Raw genomic sequence first — 21,940 nt, 5'->3', positions numbered from 1 at the left:
TTCTAAATCTTAAAAGTGGAAGACAGATCATGAAGTCTGTTAAAAAGCAGAAGAATTTCCAGATGGCGCTCAGGCGGAGAGAGGATGACATTATGCCTCATGGATGTCAGCAACTCTGATTAAAAGCCCCCCTGCTTTTTCTGGGGATATATATATATGCATATGTATATCTATCTATCTATCTATCTATCTATCTATCTATCTATCTATCTATCTATATATATATATATATATATATATATATATATATATATATCCATCCATCCATTTTCCGAACCGCTTTATCCCTCATGGGGTCGCGGGGGCTGCTGGTGCCTATCTCCAGCATTCAATGGGCGAGAGGCGGGGTACACCCTGAACAGGTCATATATATATATATATATATATATATATATATATATATATATATATATATATATATATATATATATAGAGAGAGAGAGAGAGCGAGAGAGAGAGAGATATGCATACAGATATGCATATACACACACACACACACACACATATATATATATATATATATAGATAGATAGATAGATAGATATGCATATCTATACGTCTATCTATCTATCTATATATATATATATATATATATATATATATATAGATATATATATATTTATATATATATATATATATATATATATATATATCTAACTATATATATAATATATATATATATATATATATATATATATATATATATATATATATATTAACCTGACTTAACTTAACCTGACAATACTCATCCATCATGTCAGCGTGTTTGTATACAGTCGTTTTATTCCCCTCAGAGTGAGACAGAGATGAGATGAACGTAATTAAGTTTTTTTTCTTCTTCTTCTTCTTTTTAATTAGATGCTGTTCTTTTCTGGGAAGCCTGTGGCGGCGCTGGGTGGAGCCTGAGTGGAGACAGGAGGTTTGTGGTCTGGCTGATGGAACCGGGCCGGCCCGGCGTAATGGAAACCGGGTGTTCGCCGTCCACATAGACACATACATGCAGACATCATCTCCACACACACACACACACACACACACACACACACACACACACACACACACACACACACACACACACACACACACACACACACACACACACACACACACACACACATTCATATGTGGGGACGTGAATCTGAAGTCACAACCGGTTTAATACTAACACATATTTCACTCCTACCCTGCTGTGCGAACGTCAAAAGTCATTCCTTTTAGACCGATTTATTTTAAAAGAATTATTAAAAGTGATTTTGATCACTTCTCTTTATCCCCCTGAAGGTCTTTTTGCTTTTTGTTTACCTTGCAACACAGTAAAAAAGTATTCACACCTGTTGAATTTTTTATTTCATTTTGTCGTTTTACAACCACACACTTATGTATATATGTGTATTTAACCGGGATTTCTACTTGACAGACTTTTTTGCTTACCAATAAAGACCTTGAAAACTGTGTTTGTATTCACTCCCCTTAACTCTGCCACCCTAAATATTTAAAAAAGGTATTTCTTATTTTATTTTAGCAACCTAAGTAAAAAAATGCAACTATCTTCAGAAATGACCTAATTAGCAAATAAAGTGCTTCTGCTTGCAATTTAATTTAATTTAATTTAAGTACAGTTAAAACAAACACTGCACAGCTCTCTGAACACAACATCCCCACTGTGAAACATGGTGACGGCAGCATCATGCTGTGGGGATGCCTTTCCTCAGAAAGGAGTAGGAAAAGTCGCTGGAGTTGATGAGAAGATGGATAGAGCAAAATATAAAGTAATCCTGGAATAAAAACAACCTGGACTTAAGACTTAAGACTCGGGTGGAGTCTCGCCGTCCAGCAGGACAACAACCAGCTGCACTTTGGACACGCCTGGTTTAGATCGGAGCATACTGATGTGCTGGACTGGCTTAAATACTGTTGTTCATTCAACCTGACTAAGCTTTAATTGTGTAGAAAAGAAAATTTCTGCAACATTTTTAGTCTTTAGTTGTGCAGCGGTGGTTAAGATGTTAAGCTGCTGTTGAAGGTTCTGCTGCAAAGTATTGACATGGGTCTATAAAATTTGCCCAAAATACATCCAAGTTTGTGGTTTAAATGTCACAAAATGCAAAAAAAAAGTTAAAAGGGAATGAATACTTTTGCCCTTTCCAAGGTCCACTTTAGTTTACTCAAAGCTGCAAAACATTTTTCTTTCTTTAAAACAGAAGTACTATGATGGTATCCTACATTTTAACACATTACTGCTATTTTAGTAGATGATAGAAAAAGAATAAACTTAATTTTTTTCCTCCTGCAGCTAAACTTTATTGTCACTGTTTAAACTGAGAAGAATCAAACATTTAATTTGGTGACTTTATGTCAAAGTTACAAAACAGCCACAGCAGGCAAGCTACACAAAACCAATATCATCTCATTGCACCCAGACGCACATCCACCCAAAACTATGAGCTTATTGTCAGCCAAAGAGTGACTGTTTTTGCTTTCTCACATTCAGAAATTCAAATTATTAGTCAGAGAACATTAATACTTCTCCAACAATTTCTTGAAAGGCTCAAAATCGGGTTTGTGCAACTTTCAGACTTTTTTTTATGACCTTTGGGACTTTAATTTTAGACTTTTATGAGTAGAAAAAAAACCCCCCACAAATTCTGCCCAGAAATCACACAAAGCATTAATACATGGTGCAAAGGTTAGGAACTAAGACCAAGACCATTAAAAGATTACAAGTTAGTCTGGCTCAGGGTATAGAAAAAATAAATGGGTGCATTGAAACTGCACAGTTTCATACATGTATTCACATGAACATCTGCATTATACAGCAACGCTTCCTCAAACAGAGCCGTCTAAACAGTGATGATGCGTTCATCTGCATGCACGAACATGCACGCAGGCTCATGCATACATAAAACAAATAAAGACTAACTCACACACACACACACGCACGCATGCAGGCGTTCTCCCTGCCTGTCATCCTCACTACGCTGTGTGTATTTGTGCAGAACTCATTACAAATGCCTGCATGCAAACATGTATAAACACTCGGTGGAGCATGCATGCACACATGCAGAATCACACACACCCTCCTCCACCCCTCGCACTCATTGCTCACACACACACATCAGTCCATTCTGCGTGCACACTTTGTATTTCAACCCCCTTTGAATATAGACACGCATCCAGGCGCGACACAAAGGCGCGTGCACCCAGCTGCCATCAGTCCGACGGTCCATATTCTGACCCTAACCCTAACCTCGGTTCACATTTTAGTCCTAAACTTAACCCAAAACCCGCACCTTTTTCTGATGGAGCTCCATCAGGAGCAGCGGGTCCTCATATCGTAGTAAATGTTGGAAAAAAATGGGCCCCACAGTCTAACAAACAGTAGAACACACACATCCACACATGAACAGCGTCGGGAAATGCAGAAAACAGATCTCGGGCATCTACTGACAGTGAGGCAAGGCCCGACTTTTCCAGTAGACACTGATGTCATTTTTCCACAAGGCTGCCCCCCCCCCCCACACACACCTCCCTGAAATCATATGAATTTAAGCTCTTCTCCTGTTGGCATGCAGGAGGATGTCCTCCCACTGGTCTTTGAGGACGAACAATCAACCGCAGGTGATTTAATTGCTGTGTCTGCCTGCTGGGCTCTGCAGTACCCTGATCCTCCACCCAGCACATGTAAATGCATTGAAACGAGGCGTGACAGCGCATACATTTCCCACAGCCAGCCCAATGTGCCTCGCCCCGGTCTCAGCTTCCTTTAATAAAACCTGCGCCTTCTTCTTTCTTCTTCCAAACCAGCATCCCCCGCGGCGGTCCCCAATAGTGCCGGACAGTGGACAGCAGGTCAAAGCTGGGCAGCAACAGGTCAATCGCTATGAACAGGGCACCATCTAGTGTTGCATGCAGAGTATGGGACAGCAGCTGAGACTTTTTTTTTCTTCTTCTTCTTCGAGATGAAAGAAAGAAGAGTGTGAACTAGCGGGCTTAATCGTCCTCAAAATTAAAACCGTTTCTTCAGGTCAGCGAGCTGAAAAACATGCAGAACAAGAGCCGAGGGATTAGAGACGCCATAAAAAGAGTTCCCAATTAACTTAATTACTCATCAAAAAGTAGAGCCGATTTGGATTTATCACTCAAATTGGTTAAAAGGTTTTCTATCTAAAGAAACTATCTAAAGAGTCATTGACTTGCAGCGTTTAAACCTCCTGGATGAGCGTAGAGCCACAGTGGACAGTCGTCTGCATTGTTGCAGCAATCCCTCATACTGAGCAAGCATGAAGCGACAGTGGAGAGGAAAACTCCCCTTAAACAGGGAGGAAAACCTCCAGCAGTACCAGAACCAGTGTGAACGGTCATCTGTCTCGACCCACTGGGGGCTAGAGAAAATAGAGCAGACACAAAAGAGCACAGGCGAACTGACACAGGAGCACTTTCTATGTTAAAAAAAAGTCAAAAGGTAATGGCAACAGTAGCTCCTTTACTGACTTCAACTAGGAGAAGAGACACAGCTAAATAGGCTCAGAGTTACTTTTCAGTCTAGAGGATGAAACCTACATGTTAGATGTCAAACTGCGGGCCATTAGCTGGTCTCTGTGGAACCTGACTGCCTGGTGAGGAAGTCCACCAGCCGTTTAATCCAGGTGTGTCAAAGCAGGATCACGTCTAAAAGGGGTTTTCAAACGTCTTCCATTTCTACCTAACAGAGACCATGGTGCTTTTTTGGGACGCTAAATGCTTTTTGGTATCCTCCCCCAGACTTTGGATCAATCAGGATTGTGGAGATCTACAGATCATTTGACTTCATGTCTATTTCTGCTCTCATGTTCATGTTCAACAGAGACCATATACAGACTGCTTTGTTAAGTTCAGTCAAATTAATGCATCACGGACAGAGGTGGGTAATAACTACACAGTAAAATGAGCGGTGTTAATCTAACACTTAATCAGTCAATTTCAACACTGAGCCAGGTTACATATGGTCCTGCCCTGTACAGTGTAAAACTTACACTGAGTTAATTTTACTCTAGTTGGAGTTGAATTTAGTTATAGAGTAAAATAATAATTACTCTGACAATTGTTAACTTAGTTTAACACTAATAAAAAATCAACACTAAGTGGAGTAAAATTAACTCTAAAATTCTGACACTGAGATCAGTGTACGTTTTACACTGTACAGGGCAGGACCATATGTAACCTGGCTCAGTGTTGAAATTGACTCTTGGTGTTAAAGAAAGTACAATTTTATTTTTATCTCAAGGTGTGCAGCCAAAAAGTAAATAAGAATTTAGAGGACAAACACCCCTCAGTATATCCATGTCTAATCAATTTATTCATTTCAGTACATCAACAAAATGTCAATAAAAACTTGACATAGAATAATAAAAAAAAAAAAACTAAGACATGGTAAACTTGCAATACCTTTTTTTCAAGCTGCAGAGATTAAAACTATTCTCTTAAGCATTTTTCACGGTCAAATTATCATATCTTTGCATTGACATTGATCTGTGATTGAATGTTAAAAGCACAAGTTCTAAAAACAATTAAAATTTAAATGTTTAGCCATGAATGATTCAATTTTTTTTATCGGAAGTGTTCAATTCATGGAATATACTTTGCTCTTTTTACTGATGAAATTGTCTACTTTAAGTTATAACTATGAAGAGATTTTTTTTATTTGGTAGCTTGATGACAGATGGCAGATAACATATTTGTCCTTTCAACCCAAACATCTTTCCATTGTTAATTAAACCGCAACAAACACTGCAATTAATACATTTTAGGAAAAAAAAAAAGGGATTTAGAACTGAAATACATTACATTTACTTGCTTTTTGAGCAAAGTGTACTTTTAGGAGTAGTTTGACTGCACTGTACTTTTTACTTTAACTTGAGTCATATTATTACTACAAGTATCGCTACTCTTGAGTAAAATTTCTGTCTACTCTACCTGTTGTGAATAACTTCATGAATAAAGGACATACTTGTTTTTACCAGAACTGCATCAGAGAGACATAAACCCTAGAGTTTATGTTAAAGTGAGACTTCTTATTTGTACACAAGCTTTGTTATTTGAACGTTATTTTCTATCTGCTGAGCTCGTTGAGCCATTTGGAGGTCAAATGAATGTACAGTAAATAGTAGATAATGTTATTGGAAGTACTTTGCATTGTTCTAACATACTATATATACATTAACTGCTGTAAGTATTGCTTTCAAGTTTAATGTTCAAAAGAATGGATTAGAAAAGTTTCTTCTGCCTGAATTTATTTGGCAATTATATTATTCTTTGTATATTTTTTCATTTGTTACTTTATACCAGAATTTGCACGTAACCAGAATTTTTAAATATTAAACCATCAGCTGTTATGATTAGTTACTGAGTACTTGAGTCGCCTTCTTCCTGAATACCGTTTTTATTTCCTGACTGACATCTTTTTGCTTTTATGTGAGTAAAAAATATGTTGTAGTAGTGCTACTCTACCCACCTTTGGTCACGGATGGATGCCAGTCAAGTTGTAGAAACATCTGAAGGAAGATCAGAGGAAACTGGAAACACATGAGCTCGATTTCAAGATTCAACGAAGCCTGTGAAGAATACGTGATTTATTTTTCTTCAAAACTGTAAATAAATGAAAAGAAATTTAATATTGACACTTTTTTTCACTGTTTCTTATAGGATTTAGTGTGTAGAATATAAAGGAAAAAAATTATTAAATCAATTTTGGAATAAGGCTATATTAATTTCCATATTCTGAAAGTGGATTGCTATTGGTTTAAAACAACCTGTCCTTGTTAGCTGTAGCTTCATAATGCCGACCACAGGTCTGTCCCTCAAACTGCACGCTCTAATAAATGAATTTATGTAGTTTTATGTATAAAAAAAACTTAACTTACCTCCCATTGTTCAGATGTCCAGGCAGCTGCAGCATCACATAATTAAATTCTATTTTATTTATATATCGCCAATTCATGAAACATGTCATCTCAAGGAACTTTCCAAAGTCAAATTCAATCAGATTATACAGATTGGTCAAAATGTTTCCTCTCTAAGGGAACCAGTAGATTGCATCAAAGTCCCGACAAGCAGCATTCACTCCTGGATAAGCGTAGAGCCACAGTGGAGAGTCGTCTGCATTGTCCATGGCTTTGCAGCAATCCCTCATACTGAGCAAGCATGAAGCGACATGCAAACTCCCAGTTTTTCAAAACCAGAGAACTTTTCTGTCCACTTTGAGATCGTCCTATTCACACTTCCAAAAAACACTGTTTTTGATGTTCACAGAGCCTCTCCAGCCAATCTGGATAAGTTTAACCTACTCTGTAAAACGAATTGGAGGTGGGGGTCCATTAGGTACCCTGCAGCTCTGGAGCCACAAGTGGCTCCTTGGACCTACAACAATCGCTCTTAATCGTTATATATATATATATATATATATATATATATATATATATATATATATATATATATATATATATATATAATTGAATTTCCACAACAGAATTACAGTAAAAGTACCAGAAGCCTATTTGTTTGGATCTATTTTTTTTGTCTTTAGGTTTCTTTGACAGGTTTTTGCAGAATCATCAAGATCCAATGACAGAAAGCGTATCCAATCCTCATCTTGAAACCTCAAAAATAGAAATAAAATGGTGGCTATTTAAGAACTACGACACATTTCCTGCAGTAAATACCATATCTACCTAAAATGACACGACCCAATTTTAAGAACGACAAGAAAATGGATGGATGGAAAAACTTGCTTTCCTGAAATCAAGTTTTTCAGCACGATTTGATTTGAGCGCCCTTTAAGCGTTGGTTATAAAACTTTGACACCAACGCTGTTTGTTGCATTTTAGTCAGTTACTGAAATCCCAGTCATAAAGCCGACCTTTGATTGGCCAACACATTGAGGCCCGTTCCTGGAGCAGAGGCTTTCTGTGGGTCTTCATGCAAAGCTGAAAGTTTGGGGACAAACTCCTTTGGACGAGGCCTATATGTCAGGCATTTAATTAGGCTTAAATATTAACGACCTTTAAAAAAAACAACCTGTAAACGTACAAATTCCAGATTTTTCACAGATAAACCCTCCAGCCTGTACCCTCCCTGCCCCGTTTCCACAAAAACACAACATTAAAACACAGCAAATGGTGTTTATTGTCAAAGTGTAGGAGTAAGACAATGTTATATGTGCATGGATTCGATATCGTGAACTCTAGTTGTGCAACAAACTAAGCTACAGTATTTACAGACACCTATCATTATCTGTCGATAGCCCCGGATGACAGTCATACTGTATAACAGTAAATCTAGTTGGCCGGTTCTGCTTGGACCGGACAGTCTCTGAGGACGATCCGTCGGGAGCCCAAGACTTTGGTTTCATCTGCGTCTTACTTTTACAGTGTAATATCAATCAATACAACTAAACACATCCATTTAAAAACATCCACATGAATATACTCAATGCAACAAATGTTATGCAGAAAAATCTTTTCTCCCCCCCCCTCTATTTCTTTTTACTCTGTTTTATCTCCGTAAAATCCATATAAAGGTTAAACGAACACTTAAATGTTTATTTTTTTTTAATAATAATAAAAATTAAAAAATAAATCAAAGAAAAATAAAGTTGTGAGAACCTCCTCAGGTCTAGATAGCGACGATGCTTTGTGAAAAATATATGTATAGTATAGTGAACTAAACATTTACATGACTTTACAGGTGGGAAGGACATAACTCTTTAGAATTATAATAATAATCATAATAACAATAATAATACAGCCTCACAGTCTTTATGAACATGCTCTGCTCTCCTGCACTCCCATCACTGTCCTCGTGTGTGTCTGTGTGTGTAAGGTGGGATTAAAGTGTGTCTGTTAGCAGGTCAGTCCAGGGGAATCTCAATTAATTAGAATATAATCAAAAAGTTCATTTAATTGTATGTATTCCACGGATTCACGCGTTTTTTTTTTGTTTCTCCCCGAGCCTTTCTTTCTTTGCCGGTTGATTATTAATGGCCTGCAGCTACTGAAAACGGGAAATTCAGAGCATTGTGATATTTGAACAGAGAGATTGTTACCACCAAAATACGTTACGACCATCAGGAAGACTGCAGACATCCTACAAATGGAGGGTGAGCCAAAAAAATAAATAAAAATAAAATGAGAGACAAATGACTGGAAAGTTCAGTGGAAGGAAAAAGTGTGACACGTAGAAGGTACCAAGGACACGAGCAACACCTGCTGCATTTTTTGGGTGGTCACGATAATTAATAAATCAATTAATCGCATGATAAATTTTAAATTAAAATAAGCGTGTATTTGTGTTTGCATGCTTGCTCCCCCTGGCTCTCTCTGAGACTGGATAACAGGTTTCAGTACGACGCAGCGCTGTCTACTCCTTGTTTCCTCGGTGTAGGAGGAGTTAAATCTCCTGTCAGGTAGACGTGCCTAAAGTGTAGAATGAGAGCTTTGTGAGGAAAAAAAAGAAAATGGAATGGGTGCCAAAGCTGAACATGACCGCTGCAACGTGGGAGCTTTTTTGGTTTAAGCTAAATGACGGCGGCCGACTGCTTAATCAATCTAAACCGTTATGTCGGGAGGATATTATGACGTTATCATATTAGTTGAAAAAGGTTTCCAAATGACAATATTGTGGTTTATTGCGATGATTTTTAAGAAGATTTAACATCCAGCAACATTTGTTGAGTCACTGTTTTCAAACAAAAGCAAATGTTGCGTCTCATTTGGAAATCAAGGCCATAGTGTGGAGGAAAAGTGGCGAGGTACAGACTACAGATTAATTCAGGTCCAGAGGGAAGTTTTCACAGCCAGGGTAGATTTAGGGAGCCATGCCATCTGCTGGTGTTGGCCAACTCTACCATGATTGGCCAGAAATCTGACCTGAACCCCGTAGCAGTGGTCACAACCTTTTATATGGGTTTCTACTTCAACACACCCGACTCCAATATTAGCTTGTGAGGCCATTCTGGTTTTATACAAATATTTTATGAAAGATTATCTCGTTCTGCAGGCGTATTAGTTATTATTTTTGGTGTTTTACGCTTTGTTTTTGCTCAATTTGTTAGTAAATGAAGCCTTTAGTGTTTGTTTACGACTTTAACGGAAGTACGTACTGCACATGCGCAGCAGGATTTAAACAAGGAAGTGGCTAACGGCTATTAGCATCTCCCAGCAAAACAGCGAAGAAAGGTCCAAGATCCTGTGAAACAATAGGGAAAAGACTGGAATGTCGCTGTAAGTACAGTCTGAACGTTGGTGTTCACTGAAGCGGACGTTAAACCGGCCGTGACCCCAGCGCTGACTGACGTGAGTAAATGTTCTGATATGAGGCTCTTAAAGTTGCTGTAGATTGTTTTATTTAATTAATAACGTTGATCTTTGATCACGGCGAGCTGCAGCTTTACTGTGAGACATTAAAGAGGATCTGGCTCGGTCCGGCCATTATTTACAATTTATCTAAAAATTAAGCAAACCGGTATTATGGTAGTTCTGCGATACTGCCACTAGAGGTCGCCACGTCTGTCAATTTTTTTTAATCGCGCACGAGAGCAAATAATTTTTCGGCTCAAAAAGGACCATCGAATCACTATCAAGATGAAGGCTTAGTGTAAATAACCTTATTTTATCATGATCAAACAGTTTTTGGTCTTTTTTTATAAGCATATTATGTGACTATATACCTTTAAAGTTGCAGGACTGCCCATACCACCGTAGAAGAGAATCTATGGAGTATCCGTCATTTTTCCTTCCACTTAACTTTCCTTATGTCTGGACACAGCCAGCTTTGTTAGCAGTGACCTTCTGTGGTTTATCCTCTTTGTGGAGGCGACTGGATAATTGTAAAAAAAAAATAAAAATAAAAAAAAGTCAGCAGTTTTCCCGGTGGCCTTGTAGCTTATAGCGTAACATAACTGATAAACATCTGTTTGCTGTCATTTTGTGGGGAAGCGACTTCTGGGTTAGCCACATTTCTCAAAATTAACATCTGAAAGCATCACTGAGCGTAACGCGTCTATTCAACACACGAGAATTCGTTTTTTTTTTTTGATTAAATGACATATCAACAATGTTCTAATTTATTGAGATGCGCCTGTATGTTGGTGTGTGTGTGTGTGTGTGTGTGTGCGCGTGCTGGAGGGCTCAGCAGTCCCCAGAGTTGTGCGAGTGTGGCCCGGTCTCCAGTTTCCAGTCTCTCTGGTCGGCGGCGTCGCCCTGGGCGTGCTGGGAGGCGGCGGGCGACATCTGTCTGCGGGGGTTGGCGCTGTGCATGGTGTTCCAGTGGCGCTTCAGGTCCGACGCCTTGATGAAGGCCTTGTCGCAGGAGCCGCAGTTGAAGGGCCGCTCGCCCCGGTGCTGCCGCTCGTGGTCCTTCAGGTGGGACTTGTGCTTGAAGGCCTTTTCGCACATCTGGCAGGCGAAGGGCCGCTCGTTGCTGTGGACCCTCTCGTGCCGCTTCAGGTCGGGCCCCCGGATGAAGGCCTTGCCGCAGACCACGCAGCGGTGCGGCTTGAAGCCCGAGTGGATCTTCAGGTGCTCCTTGAGGTGGGCGGCGGTGGTGAAGGCTTTGGGGCAGTGCTCGCAGCCGTACGGGCGGTTGGCGGTCAGCAGACGCTCCTTCTTGGCGCTGTGGTCCAGGGACTTGGCCCCGGCGCTCGGGCAGGTGTTGTGGTCGCGGTGGCCGTACAGGAGGTACTCCAGCTTCATGTCGGTGGCGGACGTGGACGAGCCCCAGCCGTGGGCGTGGGGGTCCTTGCTCATGCCCGTGTTGTAGTTGTGCGGCTGGGAGACGTGCGAGCCGCCGGGCCCTATGGCGTCCATGCCCTGGTCGTAGAAGCTGTTCTTCCTCACCTCCTCCATGGCCAGCTCCTTCAGGATGGCGTCCTGCGCCCTCATGCCGTGGTCGTCCGGCGCCTGGTTCTCCCGGGTCTTCATGTTGGTCAGCTCCCGCTTCTGCGTGCACAGGTTGTCCAGGAAGTTGATGCCGAGGATCTGGCCCGACGACATCATCATGTTGATGTCCTTCTTGCGCACCGCCAGCCGGGCCGTGTACATGTAGTTGAGCACCTCCTCGAAGATGTCCGAGCGGATGAAGTCGAGTTCCACGATGGAGTTGTCCTCGTCGCTCTGCTTCTTGAAGAGCTTCTTGAAGTAGTTGCTGCAGGCGGCGAGGACGCAGCGGTGCGCCCTGAACTCGATGTTCTCCACCACCACCACCACGTCGCAGTGCTCGCCCTCCATCCTCTGCTGGTTCAGCATCTTCAGGAAGGTGGCTTTGTGGTCGTAGTCGATGTATCGCAGTAAATCAGACATGGTGCAGATCAAACGGGAGCAACCTGTGGGAAAAGAGAGACACGTTAAAGAGAAAACAACACGCATCTATGATCATTCCCTCGTTTTGATGCCAGGAAATTATTGTCTGTGGCGATACTGTAGCGGCGGCCATTTTTAAGGCTTATAAACAACCAGAAAGTGTTTGTTTTTTTTATTCATAAAGAGGTTTCACTCCTCTTCAAAACGTGTTTTATTCAGAAGCCTGACTTAGCTGAAGGGAAACAGCTCTGCTATCGGACTATAAGGCGCACTTTAAACCCTTAAATCTTCTCAAAAATGAATGGTGCGCCTTATATTAGGGCTGGGCGATAAATCGATTTAATCGATTAATTCGAATTTACAATTCTTTAAGATTTCATTTTTGGAAAATCTGGATTTTATTTTGCCAATACACTCATTGGGTTTCCATGAAGAGAACAGCATGTGATGCTTAATATATGTTTAGGCAAATGTATTGTCAAAATATTGTTAAGTAGAAACTTTTTTTTTTTTTACCATAATACGAGGTACTTTATTTACTTATTTACTTTTTTTTTAACTTAGTTTGAAGTTCACAAGTGCAGTGAAGACTGTTCTTAGCTCAATGTGTAATACCACTAGCAATAAATGTTTTGTTATATTTTCAATAATATCACGGCTGCCATCTTGTTTTACAAGCATGTTTCACAGCTTGTTTTTAGTTGCACTTTGAATTCAGGTCAACTCCCTGATGAAATGCTTGACATAAAAGCAAGGTTTTAAAATAATTTCTTTAATTTCTTTTTATGAAACAAAAAGGAGGAAAAAAAATCGATTAATCGGATTTGGTATGATAAAATCGGAGATTTATTTTTTAATCCATATCGCCCAGCCCTACCTTATATAATATTAGCGTTGTGCTTACTGACCGATTTTATGTGACACAATGCGCTCAAAAATCTGTTAAAACGTGTAAGTACACCGCTACGCTCAATGGATATTCTGAGCATTACGGTACACTGTGTCACTACCTGATAGGACCCCTGAGCTGTCTACAAGACTGCCTGACTGTAATATCTAAACTAGAAGTCCATTCATGTAAAGACCCCGACATAACCGGGCTCCTCGAAGGGCCTGCTGGAAAAGAAACGGCTCTAGCTGCTCAGCTAGCTATTCGCACATTTCACCATCCGTTCCCCGCTTCGTCCCTCTGGAAGAAACTCTGGGAATTGTAGGAATTTGCCACAAGAATTGTAGGCAACAGTACGCTGGACTATGGAGGGTAAAACGTCCGTAGAGAGTCAGCATGGAGTCAGCACACAGTACGCCAGAATATGTGGGAGCCTTTAAGCAGCCCGTGCCCGAAGTACGCGCTAGCAGCAATAAACCTAGTAAGTTCATTAAATATAAAATCATTAAATATAAAAGTTTATCTTGGCCTAATGTTAGAAACAGGGTAGTGTAGTCCAGCTACTCTGTCCTGCCGACAGAGACGGATAACCTTATATGGTCACAAAGACGCACAAAGACACGTTAATTCGCGGTGCATCTTATGGTCCGAAAAATACGGAACATTAGCATAACATAGAACATGTTATCTATTTAATATAAAATCCTTGGTTGGGGCTCCTTGTGCACGACGTAATATGGAGGCGATCAACCTGTGGCACTACGTGGGTGTTAAGGCGGACCAAGTCGGTTTAATAGTGCCCTTCAGTTTATTTAGATTTTTGGGTCCTAGACCACACGTCTTCCTTCCACCTAATTTTCCACCGATATGCTTTCTGTTTTTTAGCGTTGAGCTTTAAGAGGATGCCAGTGTCTGTGTGCTGGACAACGTCAAGTCAGCAGTCTTCCCCTCTGGCTGTGAAGACCATTCCAGGACATTTCTGTATCCAAAACACTTTTGTAAATTATTGGCCTTGTATAATATGATAATTACTGGAGAAAGTACATTTAGGCTTTTAAGCGATGAGGCATATTCATTGAAATTAACAGAAACAAAAGCTTAAACCATGTCACTCTGTGGGTCATGAATCTCAATATGAGAATTGATTCTTACATTAAATTAATTTATTACATTTAATTGTAATAAATTAACAATATGAGGATGATTATTCTCCTACCATCATATGCACCTTCATAACAACTATTCCCTCAAGATTTTATGAACTAAATGGAGCAGGGACAAAAAAATAAAAGGTCATTTAAGGAGTTCCCCAATAACTCTAGAATAAATACAGAATAAACCATCCATAACTGAATATATTTAGATAATATTCTTTGGCTACAATTGCATTCTTTCCCAAATATTATTATTCCAATAGTCTATTATTGTATCGGTCGACTTCCAACTCCTTAAACTTTGAAACGCTAGTGGTAAGTAATGCTCACTTCTGCAAGGATTCTACCAAAGATTAATATTATTAGCACAAGATGGGTTTTAGAAAGAGAGATTAAGTAAGACTGAAGTTCTGTGAATGCCATAAACACATCAAACAGGGAGAGAGGACAAGACGAGCCGCACCAACAAGGCCGAGCGTCCAAGGCTGCAGCAGCAGAAACCACAGAGGTTCAACAAGAGTTAGCAGCTCGTTGACTTCAAGTAACCAGAATAAAAAACGGGTTGTTTTTAATTCCAAAATCTACAGACGCACCCATCAGGCAGTCGCTTTCCTTTCCAATAACGATTTCTGTGGTTTTATTTGAGCTCTGATCTGCCACTTACAGTTTCGATGAACTTATTTTCCCCCAACGAGGAACAAAGGACAGCTCTGGTTATAAATGTGCAACTTCAACATCACGGCTGAATACCGCGATGTCTGCCATTGGTTTAGATTAAATCTGCAATTTCATACATTTTCCCCAACTTTAGTCGCTAAAACATAAATGCAATATACAATCAAAGACAGGGAACCCCCCTGGCCTTGACTGCATGTCACTCTGTGTGTCATGAATCTCAATATGAGAATTGATTCTTACGTTAAATTCCCATAATAAATTAACAATATGAGGATGATTATTCTCCTACGATGATATGCACCTTCATAACAAGTATTCCCTCAAGCTTTTAGGAACTAAATGGAGCAGGGACAAAAAATAAAAGGTGATTTAAGGAGTTCCCCAATAACTCTAGAATAAATACAGAATAAACCATCCATAACTGAATATATTTAGATAATATTCTTTGGCTACAATTGCATTCTTTCCCAAATAATATTATTTCAATTGTCCATTATGTGTCGTTGAGTAACAGCTTAACAGTTTCGATTAATTTATTTTCCCCCAACGAGAAACAAGGACAGCTCTGATTAAATGTACAGCGATGTCTGCCATCGGTTTAGATTAAATCTGCAATTTCATAAATTTTCCCCAACTTTAGTCGCTAAAACATAAATGCGATATGCAATCAAGGACAGGGAACCCCCAACAGGCCAAAACATCACTGGTATGCGGAGAGTAAATGCATCCCACTTGAAATCCATCACATAAATGGCATCAAACAAGTCCTTTGTGGTTGTAATTTTTCACGTGACTGAGATGGTAATCTCAAATCCTGCAGGAAATGAAGGAATAACGATAACTCCATTAATTCAGCGACCCACATGAGCCTAACCTTCTGATTGACGTTGACCTCAGAAAGGTCTAATGCGGTTTTAACCTGGAAATAGAGACAGTTTTGATGCCTTTAGGTGGGGAAAACAAAATCTGTACATCAGACCTGTTAGAATATCAGAAACCGGCCTCAACGTCAACACGTAATAACCACTAATAACAAATATCCTTCAAAAAAATCAAAAAATAAACTCAACTCAGCTGGTGTGATCCCATGTTTCACTTTTACCTACGTCACTTCCGGTAATCTACTCGGGTCGTTGTTTTCATGCGGCTCGGCGGACAGCAGGAGCGACTTTTATTATTACACGTGAACCCCTCGCGTTGCTTTTCGTGGGCGTGTGGCCGTGAAAGTGGGAGCACCACCTGAAGAAGACTAACCAGGTTTTTTTTTTTTACCCCCACAACAGAGCTGCATCCAACACGGCAGAGGGGTGGAGCGCTATTTGCATGCCTCTAATTGTAATACATCCAGGCTGAGAAGCTACATTTAATGCAACATGCAATTAAAAGTATTTTTTTGTTGTTGTTGTCTGCAAACGAGACACGAAGAAGAAAGAGAAGCTGCTAATCGATCATGCAGAAGGGGAAAAAAAATATGTGTGTACGGCAGGCCCGACATCGAGCTGAGCCGCGGTGAAGCTCGCGAAAATAAAAAATAAAAACAGAAAGAGAAACAAACCCGCGCACTGTTCTGCGGGCGGCTAACGCATTTCCGCCGCGGCGTTTGCGTGACACGGCAACGCTGCGTGCATAAAGAGGGATCAACCTTAGCGGGAATATTTCACATTTCACTGCGCCCAGCCATCTTGGTCAGCCAGCGAGCCACGGTTTAGTGTCTCTGCAGCCCGACAGGCAGAGGTCCGACAGCGGCGGCGCCGCGGGGAACGCGCCGCCACCGAGCGGGGAAAGCGGCGCTGCGGACCCGCTTCCCGCCGACAGAGAGGAGGGGAGGGTGAATAAAAAGCGTTAATACCCAAAGCCTGGACGATCCCTGTGTTGTCACGCAAGGCAGTCGACGACGATCCAGATCCAGAGTTGTCGTTTTTCCTCTTCCTCCTCTTGTTGTGACTGTGCGTCTCGGCAGGAAACGAGGCATCGCTCGGCCGCCCCCTACAGTCCCGGAGAGGGTACTACACCCTGCAGATCGTCTATGTCTGGAATGATGGATCACTCTGAGCATGGGCGAAAACTGTTTAAAAAGTAGTTAATACTCCCCGCACCCCCTTTTTTTAATTAAGTTTACAAACCTTAAATTTAACAGATTGGATCTTATGTGATAAACCAAGACAAGGATGCATAATAGGAAAGTAGAAAGAAAAAGTAAAATCTTTCGCTGCCAGTATTTAGTGGCTATGCTGCAACCAGCTTTGGACATCTAGAGAGGCTTTTGAATATATTTCGAAAAATACAAGCTTAATCAGACAAAATAAAAGGTATCCATGAATATCAATTTTCAATTATTGTCCCTATCTTGGTCTGTACTTTGACTATGCCATTTAAATAGATTTAAATAGCCATAGCAAACCATTTTTGGTATGGCTCCAATTAAAGATGATTTAATTGGGGCCCTGTTCAGGGTTGTTGTCATCTTGGAAGGTGATCATCCACGTTAGCCTCAAAGCGTTTGCGGGCTCCAGTCCAACGGGATTTCTTCCAAGATTGCACTGCGTTCAGCTCCATCCAGCAATTATCTTCCATCAAAAGCGTCCCAAACCATAATGGCGCCACCACCATGTTTCACCACAGGGCCGAGTAATGATTACTTTATTAGCTTACTGTCATGGAAATGAAACAAACCAAAAAAATCCTTGTTTTAGAACAGACTAACCATCCTAAAATATATATTTTCTATCATATATTTGTTAATATTAAGAAAGTTAAAAAAGTTTTTGGTATATTTAAATGATTAAAAAAAATCCACCACGGAGGAGAGCTTTATAAAAAACAAGGGTCGTAATTATGAAAAAGATTCATTAACAGACCCATAGAATTATAACCTGCCTTTTGTTAGGGTTTGGACATTAATGTTTATTATGTGTCTTCAGGCTGGAGCTCATCGCTGTTGAACTGGATGTGTCGGCGTGATCCAGTGCTGACCAAACCCATTTGATTCAGATTAGGATGCAACAGGTGCATCAGCGGGTCCTGCTCCACTTGGATTCACAGCTTTTCCTCACATGATCCCAAAAAGCATAAAGGCGTTTGCTTCAGTAATTTTTATAAACATTTATGCATTTATTCCATTCCTTAAAATCGGCAAATAAAACAGAAAAAAATGTTCTTTGAAACAGAAAGTGACACCTCTTTATTTCACTACTCTTCGGTACACACATCCCTGACAAGCTCAATTGGTTTCTAAAAATCACATTTTTGTGGTAATCATTATTCACGTCGCAATTGTGACGCCGTACATTGATCTAAAAGTATAATTTTATCTTTAAGGCTTTATTAATTTCCCCAGTTGCTTTAGCATATTAATTCTGTCCAGGTTCCGCAGCTCAGACTAATAAAAAGCCCAGTCTCAGAGGTCCTTGTCGTTCTGCACACAAATCAGAGGGACTGAAAGCAATGAAAAACACAAGCTGTTGTACTGTGGTCACTTTATTAATTTAGGGATAAACTGCAAATTAGGAACAAAAATGCATCCGCCACTTTTTTACTTCTCCACTCTCGTGGAACACAGGGCTGTACACCTTTCAGAGACAGACAGACAGAGGAGGCATACAGCTGACATGGAGGCGGCTGTCCAGGGAGGATAGCTGATTTCTCTCGGCTTTGCATCTGTTTTGGGCGGAGCTCGGCCGTCTGAGCCCTTTGCCCCGCGGTCGCGCAGACGCAGAGCTTGTGCCGCGGCCGACCGTCCCGCCCTGGAAAACATTCAAAGCCTTGCACAGGCACGTCAAACGTCCTTTGTGTTTTTCATTTTGATTCCTCGGCTTCTGCCAAAAAAATAAAGCTTGTTGTGGGACGAAAACGTCACAAAAGAAGGGTAAAAATCACAATAAAAGTGAAATGGATTCAATTCAAAACAGACACGACACAAAAAAAATCAATCGTTACAAGCTTGCTTTCCTCTAGAGGCTTTGATATGTACACAGTGCAGAGCTGGAGCGACGTCTGTAGTGGTGCACCGGGTGGAAAAATCATTCTGTGGGAGTGAAGCTGTGCTCGTTTTTCTTCTACATCGAGGTTAAATAGTGTTTTGCGCTCTAGCGTGTACAGCCTACAGCAATTACAAGTTTCTGGAGTGATGGCTTTATTTCATAAATAAAATGCTGCTACAGTAATTATCCTCAGCAATCGTAAAAATGCATTAAAGTCGCAATAAGGCAGTAAAAGGCAGGTTTGCTTTGCCGCACGCGGGGATTGGGCGTGCAGACGAATCGAGGACCGTTGAAATAAAATAAAATAAAAAAAATCATTAAAATAAAAAAATTACAAATCAGACGGGCCAATTTGGGTTGATGATGCAACTTGGCGTCCTTCTCATGCAGAGGGGTGTTCACTGGTTTTTGTTGCAGACGAGGTTTTACGAGTGGAGCGGCGGGCTGCAGCGTCCGTGGAGGAGGAGGAGGAGGAGCCTTCTGAGGGTCCAGGCGAAACGTCGTGGAGAAGTGGATGTCGCAGGAAGTAGCCCTCAGTTATTCCTGCAAGAGCAGACGAGCCAGAGGTGAGAACACGCAGCGGGTTGGATCGCTTTTCACGGCACGGCACGGCCGGCGCTGCATGCTGCACACTGCAAAAACGAGCCGGACGAGGAGTTACCACAGTTTCACCCACACAGTCGGAAGCAGAGATGAAAACACACAGCAAAGACACACAAGGGTAGATGGAGGGGGGAGAAATCAACTCAACTACTGATTTTTCTTTTAGCTGCTCTCCAGTACATCGTGCTCTACTCAGCAAAAGCCGTTTCAACCTCGTCTTCAATGAGAACCGGCGTTTAAAACCGCTCTATGAGGGGAGTATCCTTCTGGATTTTAAAAAAGCTGCCACTGTCACATCAAATACAGCAGCCAGGCGAGAGTTTTAAGGCTAAAAATGGATTTTAGATCCACCGACTGTAGGAACCTGTAGCAATACCGCAGTAGAGAATTAATTTAGAATGAGGGGTGGGCATTTATTGTCTCATTGTTACTGAGAAACATTTCTTATGATACAAATACGGGTTTATGTCGACAATGATTAATTCTAAATAATGTCCGAAACCTCCGAAAACTGCTAGCTCTGTCAAGATAACTATTTTTGCCATTTTCTCCACTGTTGTATCTTGAGAGCTTCAATATATAATATTAAATATCAATAAATTCAAAAATATAATAAAATCCAGTTACTTTGTGCAGTTTGGTGATAAAAAACACACTTCCTTATGTAGTGAGTACCCTGATGAAATGTCTTTTTCTTTGAATTTTGCTGTTATATGTTGTTAATTAGGACTACAAACCACTGCAAGAAGCTGTAAATCGTCTTTTATCGTCACTTATCGTTCACATTGTGTTAATAACCACATTTATAGTGCGTCCCATTTGTCCTCGGTAGCTGGGATTCCCGACCTCCGGGTTGGAAAATCTAACTGGAACGGCCCCTAAAGCCGGTATTACGAGTTGGAAACTCGGAGCAACAGGATGGTACCCGACATGATGGCTGCTGCTCGGAGCAGCTTTGAGTAAAACCTCAAACTTTGACTCCATTATTTATGTAACATTTAGTCAGTCGAACAGGTGTTACCTGTTCAGACGGGATGTTCCAGCTGTTTATTTGCAGAAAATACCGCCTGGAACAGCGTTATGGTCGTAGTTATTGTTTTAACCACGGTGCGAGCGTCCATGTTTTTTTTCCTACTGTCCGACAAGTTAAAGTGAAACGCAAAAAGGCGGGGATGACGTGATCTGCCACTCATTTGTCCTTAACTATGAGGCAAAAGAAACGCAGCAGTAATGCACAGAAGCTCATGGTTATGGCACGACTAAGGTCCAACCCACCGTAGTCTTCACAAGGTCAATGAGTCTATCAGTTTTTTTCAGCCCCATTAGAAAGTTTAACAGATTCTACATGTTTATGGCCTTAAATTAAACTAAATGGGGAAAAAAAAAATTACTTCTCTGCTCTGACTTTCCAAACAAAATCAGCAACAGTCACTTAAAAACCAACAGAGGGCATCGGGGATTGGTGTCCGCAGAAATTTGAAACTATTTTGGTGAATAGAGCATGAAATGTTCCCGTTCTACGAGACGTTTGCCGCTACTTTGCTGCTCTTATATTTCCACACTGTTAGAATTTCAGTAGCCGGATGTTTCTCAGTCTGGCTCCCCAATGCTGTGTGTATCTGAGGTAGAAAATGTCCCAAAAAGCACAGAGAAAATATTTAGTACAGTGTTGCTAATGCTACTGAAACAGTCATTTACCAAGCTGCACACACACGAAGGCTGCAGAAGCCAAGCATTCCCATCTGGTGAGTCATGTAAATCATCCCCATGCATGCCTGCTCGTCCCGGGCTTCGCGCCTCGGAAACGTATCAGACACTAATGAAATAACAAGCTTCAGAGCCATGAGGGGTGAGCAGGACGGCGAGCAGCTCCCGCAGAGAGAGAGAGAGAGAGAGGAAAAAAAAAAAGGCTTAGAGGAGCGTTTGGTGGAGAGAAAAGACAGGTTCCCTCATGCGCCGTCACAACCTGCCAAAAACCTCAAGCTGCCGGCAGCGGACAAGTTCAAACACATTTGGGAAGTCTGCAGACACACAGAAAGAGCCGCTGGCCTATTTTTCTTCTCCATGGAGCCGGAAAACATGGAGTGGAGGAGGCGTGTTTGTCCAATTTCACGTTAAAACTTTGAAATTTATATCCTAATAATAATAATAATAATAATAATAAGTCCCCTGTTCACTAATATCAGTTTAGTTTTGTTAATCCGCCTAAATAAATCTGGTTCCTCAACTCCTCAGAAACCTAGGGTGGATTTTGATCATGTGACCAGAAACATTTTCTCCTTAAAACGTATCATTTTAATCGCT

General features: G+C 40.9%; 2 protein-coding genes across 28 annotated transcripts in view; both read right to left on the bottom strand.

The window, feature by feature from the left end:
- Positions 1-10,767: 10,767 nt before the first annotated feature.
- On the bottom strand, positions 10,768-17,025 carry LOC105932265 (zinc finger and BTB domain-containing protein 14). Its single transcript, XM_012871344.3, has 2 exons — positions 16,903-17,025; positions 10,768-12,355 (listed from the first exon to the last, which is right to left on the bottom strand). Exon 2 carries the CDS (start codon positions 12,330-12,332, stop codon positions 11,163-11,165), a length of 1,170 nt encoding a protein of 389 aa, XP_012726798.2. The 5' UTR covers positions 12,333-12,355; positions 16,903-17,025; the 3' UTR covers positions 10,768-11,162.
- A 1,487-nt stretch (positions 17,026-18,512) lies between these two features.
- epb41l3b (erythrocyte membrane protein band 4.1-like 3b) overlaps positions 18,513-21,940 on the bottom strand; it is a 75,532-nt gene continuing 72,104 nt past the window's right edge. For 26 of the 27 annotated variants that reach the window (XM_036138483.1, XM_036138482.1, XM_036138477.1 and 23 more), the window contains one exon: positions 18,513-19,576. Coding sequence is in view for 1 of the 27 variants with exons in the window: in XM_036138482.1 (XP_035994375.1) it covers positions 19,571-19,576 (6 nt within the window). In the remaining 26 variants the exon portion in view is untranslated. Of the gene's footprint in view, positions 19,577-21,198; positions 21,256-21,940 lie in introns of all 27 variants that reach the window. The other variant, XR_004931243.1, reaches the window with a different exon arrangement.

This window comes from Fundulus heteroclitus, chromosome 6, assembly GCF_011125445.2.
Source record: "Fundulus heteroclitus isolate FHET01 chromosome 6, MU-UCD_Fhet_4.1, whole genome shotgun sequence".
Classification (NCBI taxonomy): Eukaryota; Metazoa; Chordata; class Actinopteri; order Cyprinodontiformes; family Fundulidae; genus Fundulus; species Fundulus heteroclitus.
This window is presented reverse-complemented; position numbering and strand designations above follow the sequence as displayed.

Excerpts from the sequence above, each read along its gene's own strand:
- LOC105932265 (XM_012871344.3), bottom strand. The coding sequence starts at position 12,332 with ATGTCTGATTTACTGCGATACATCGACTACGACCACAAAGCCACCTTC.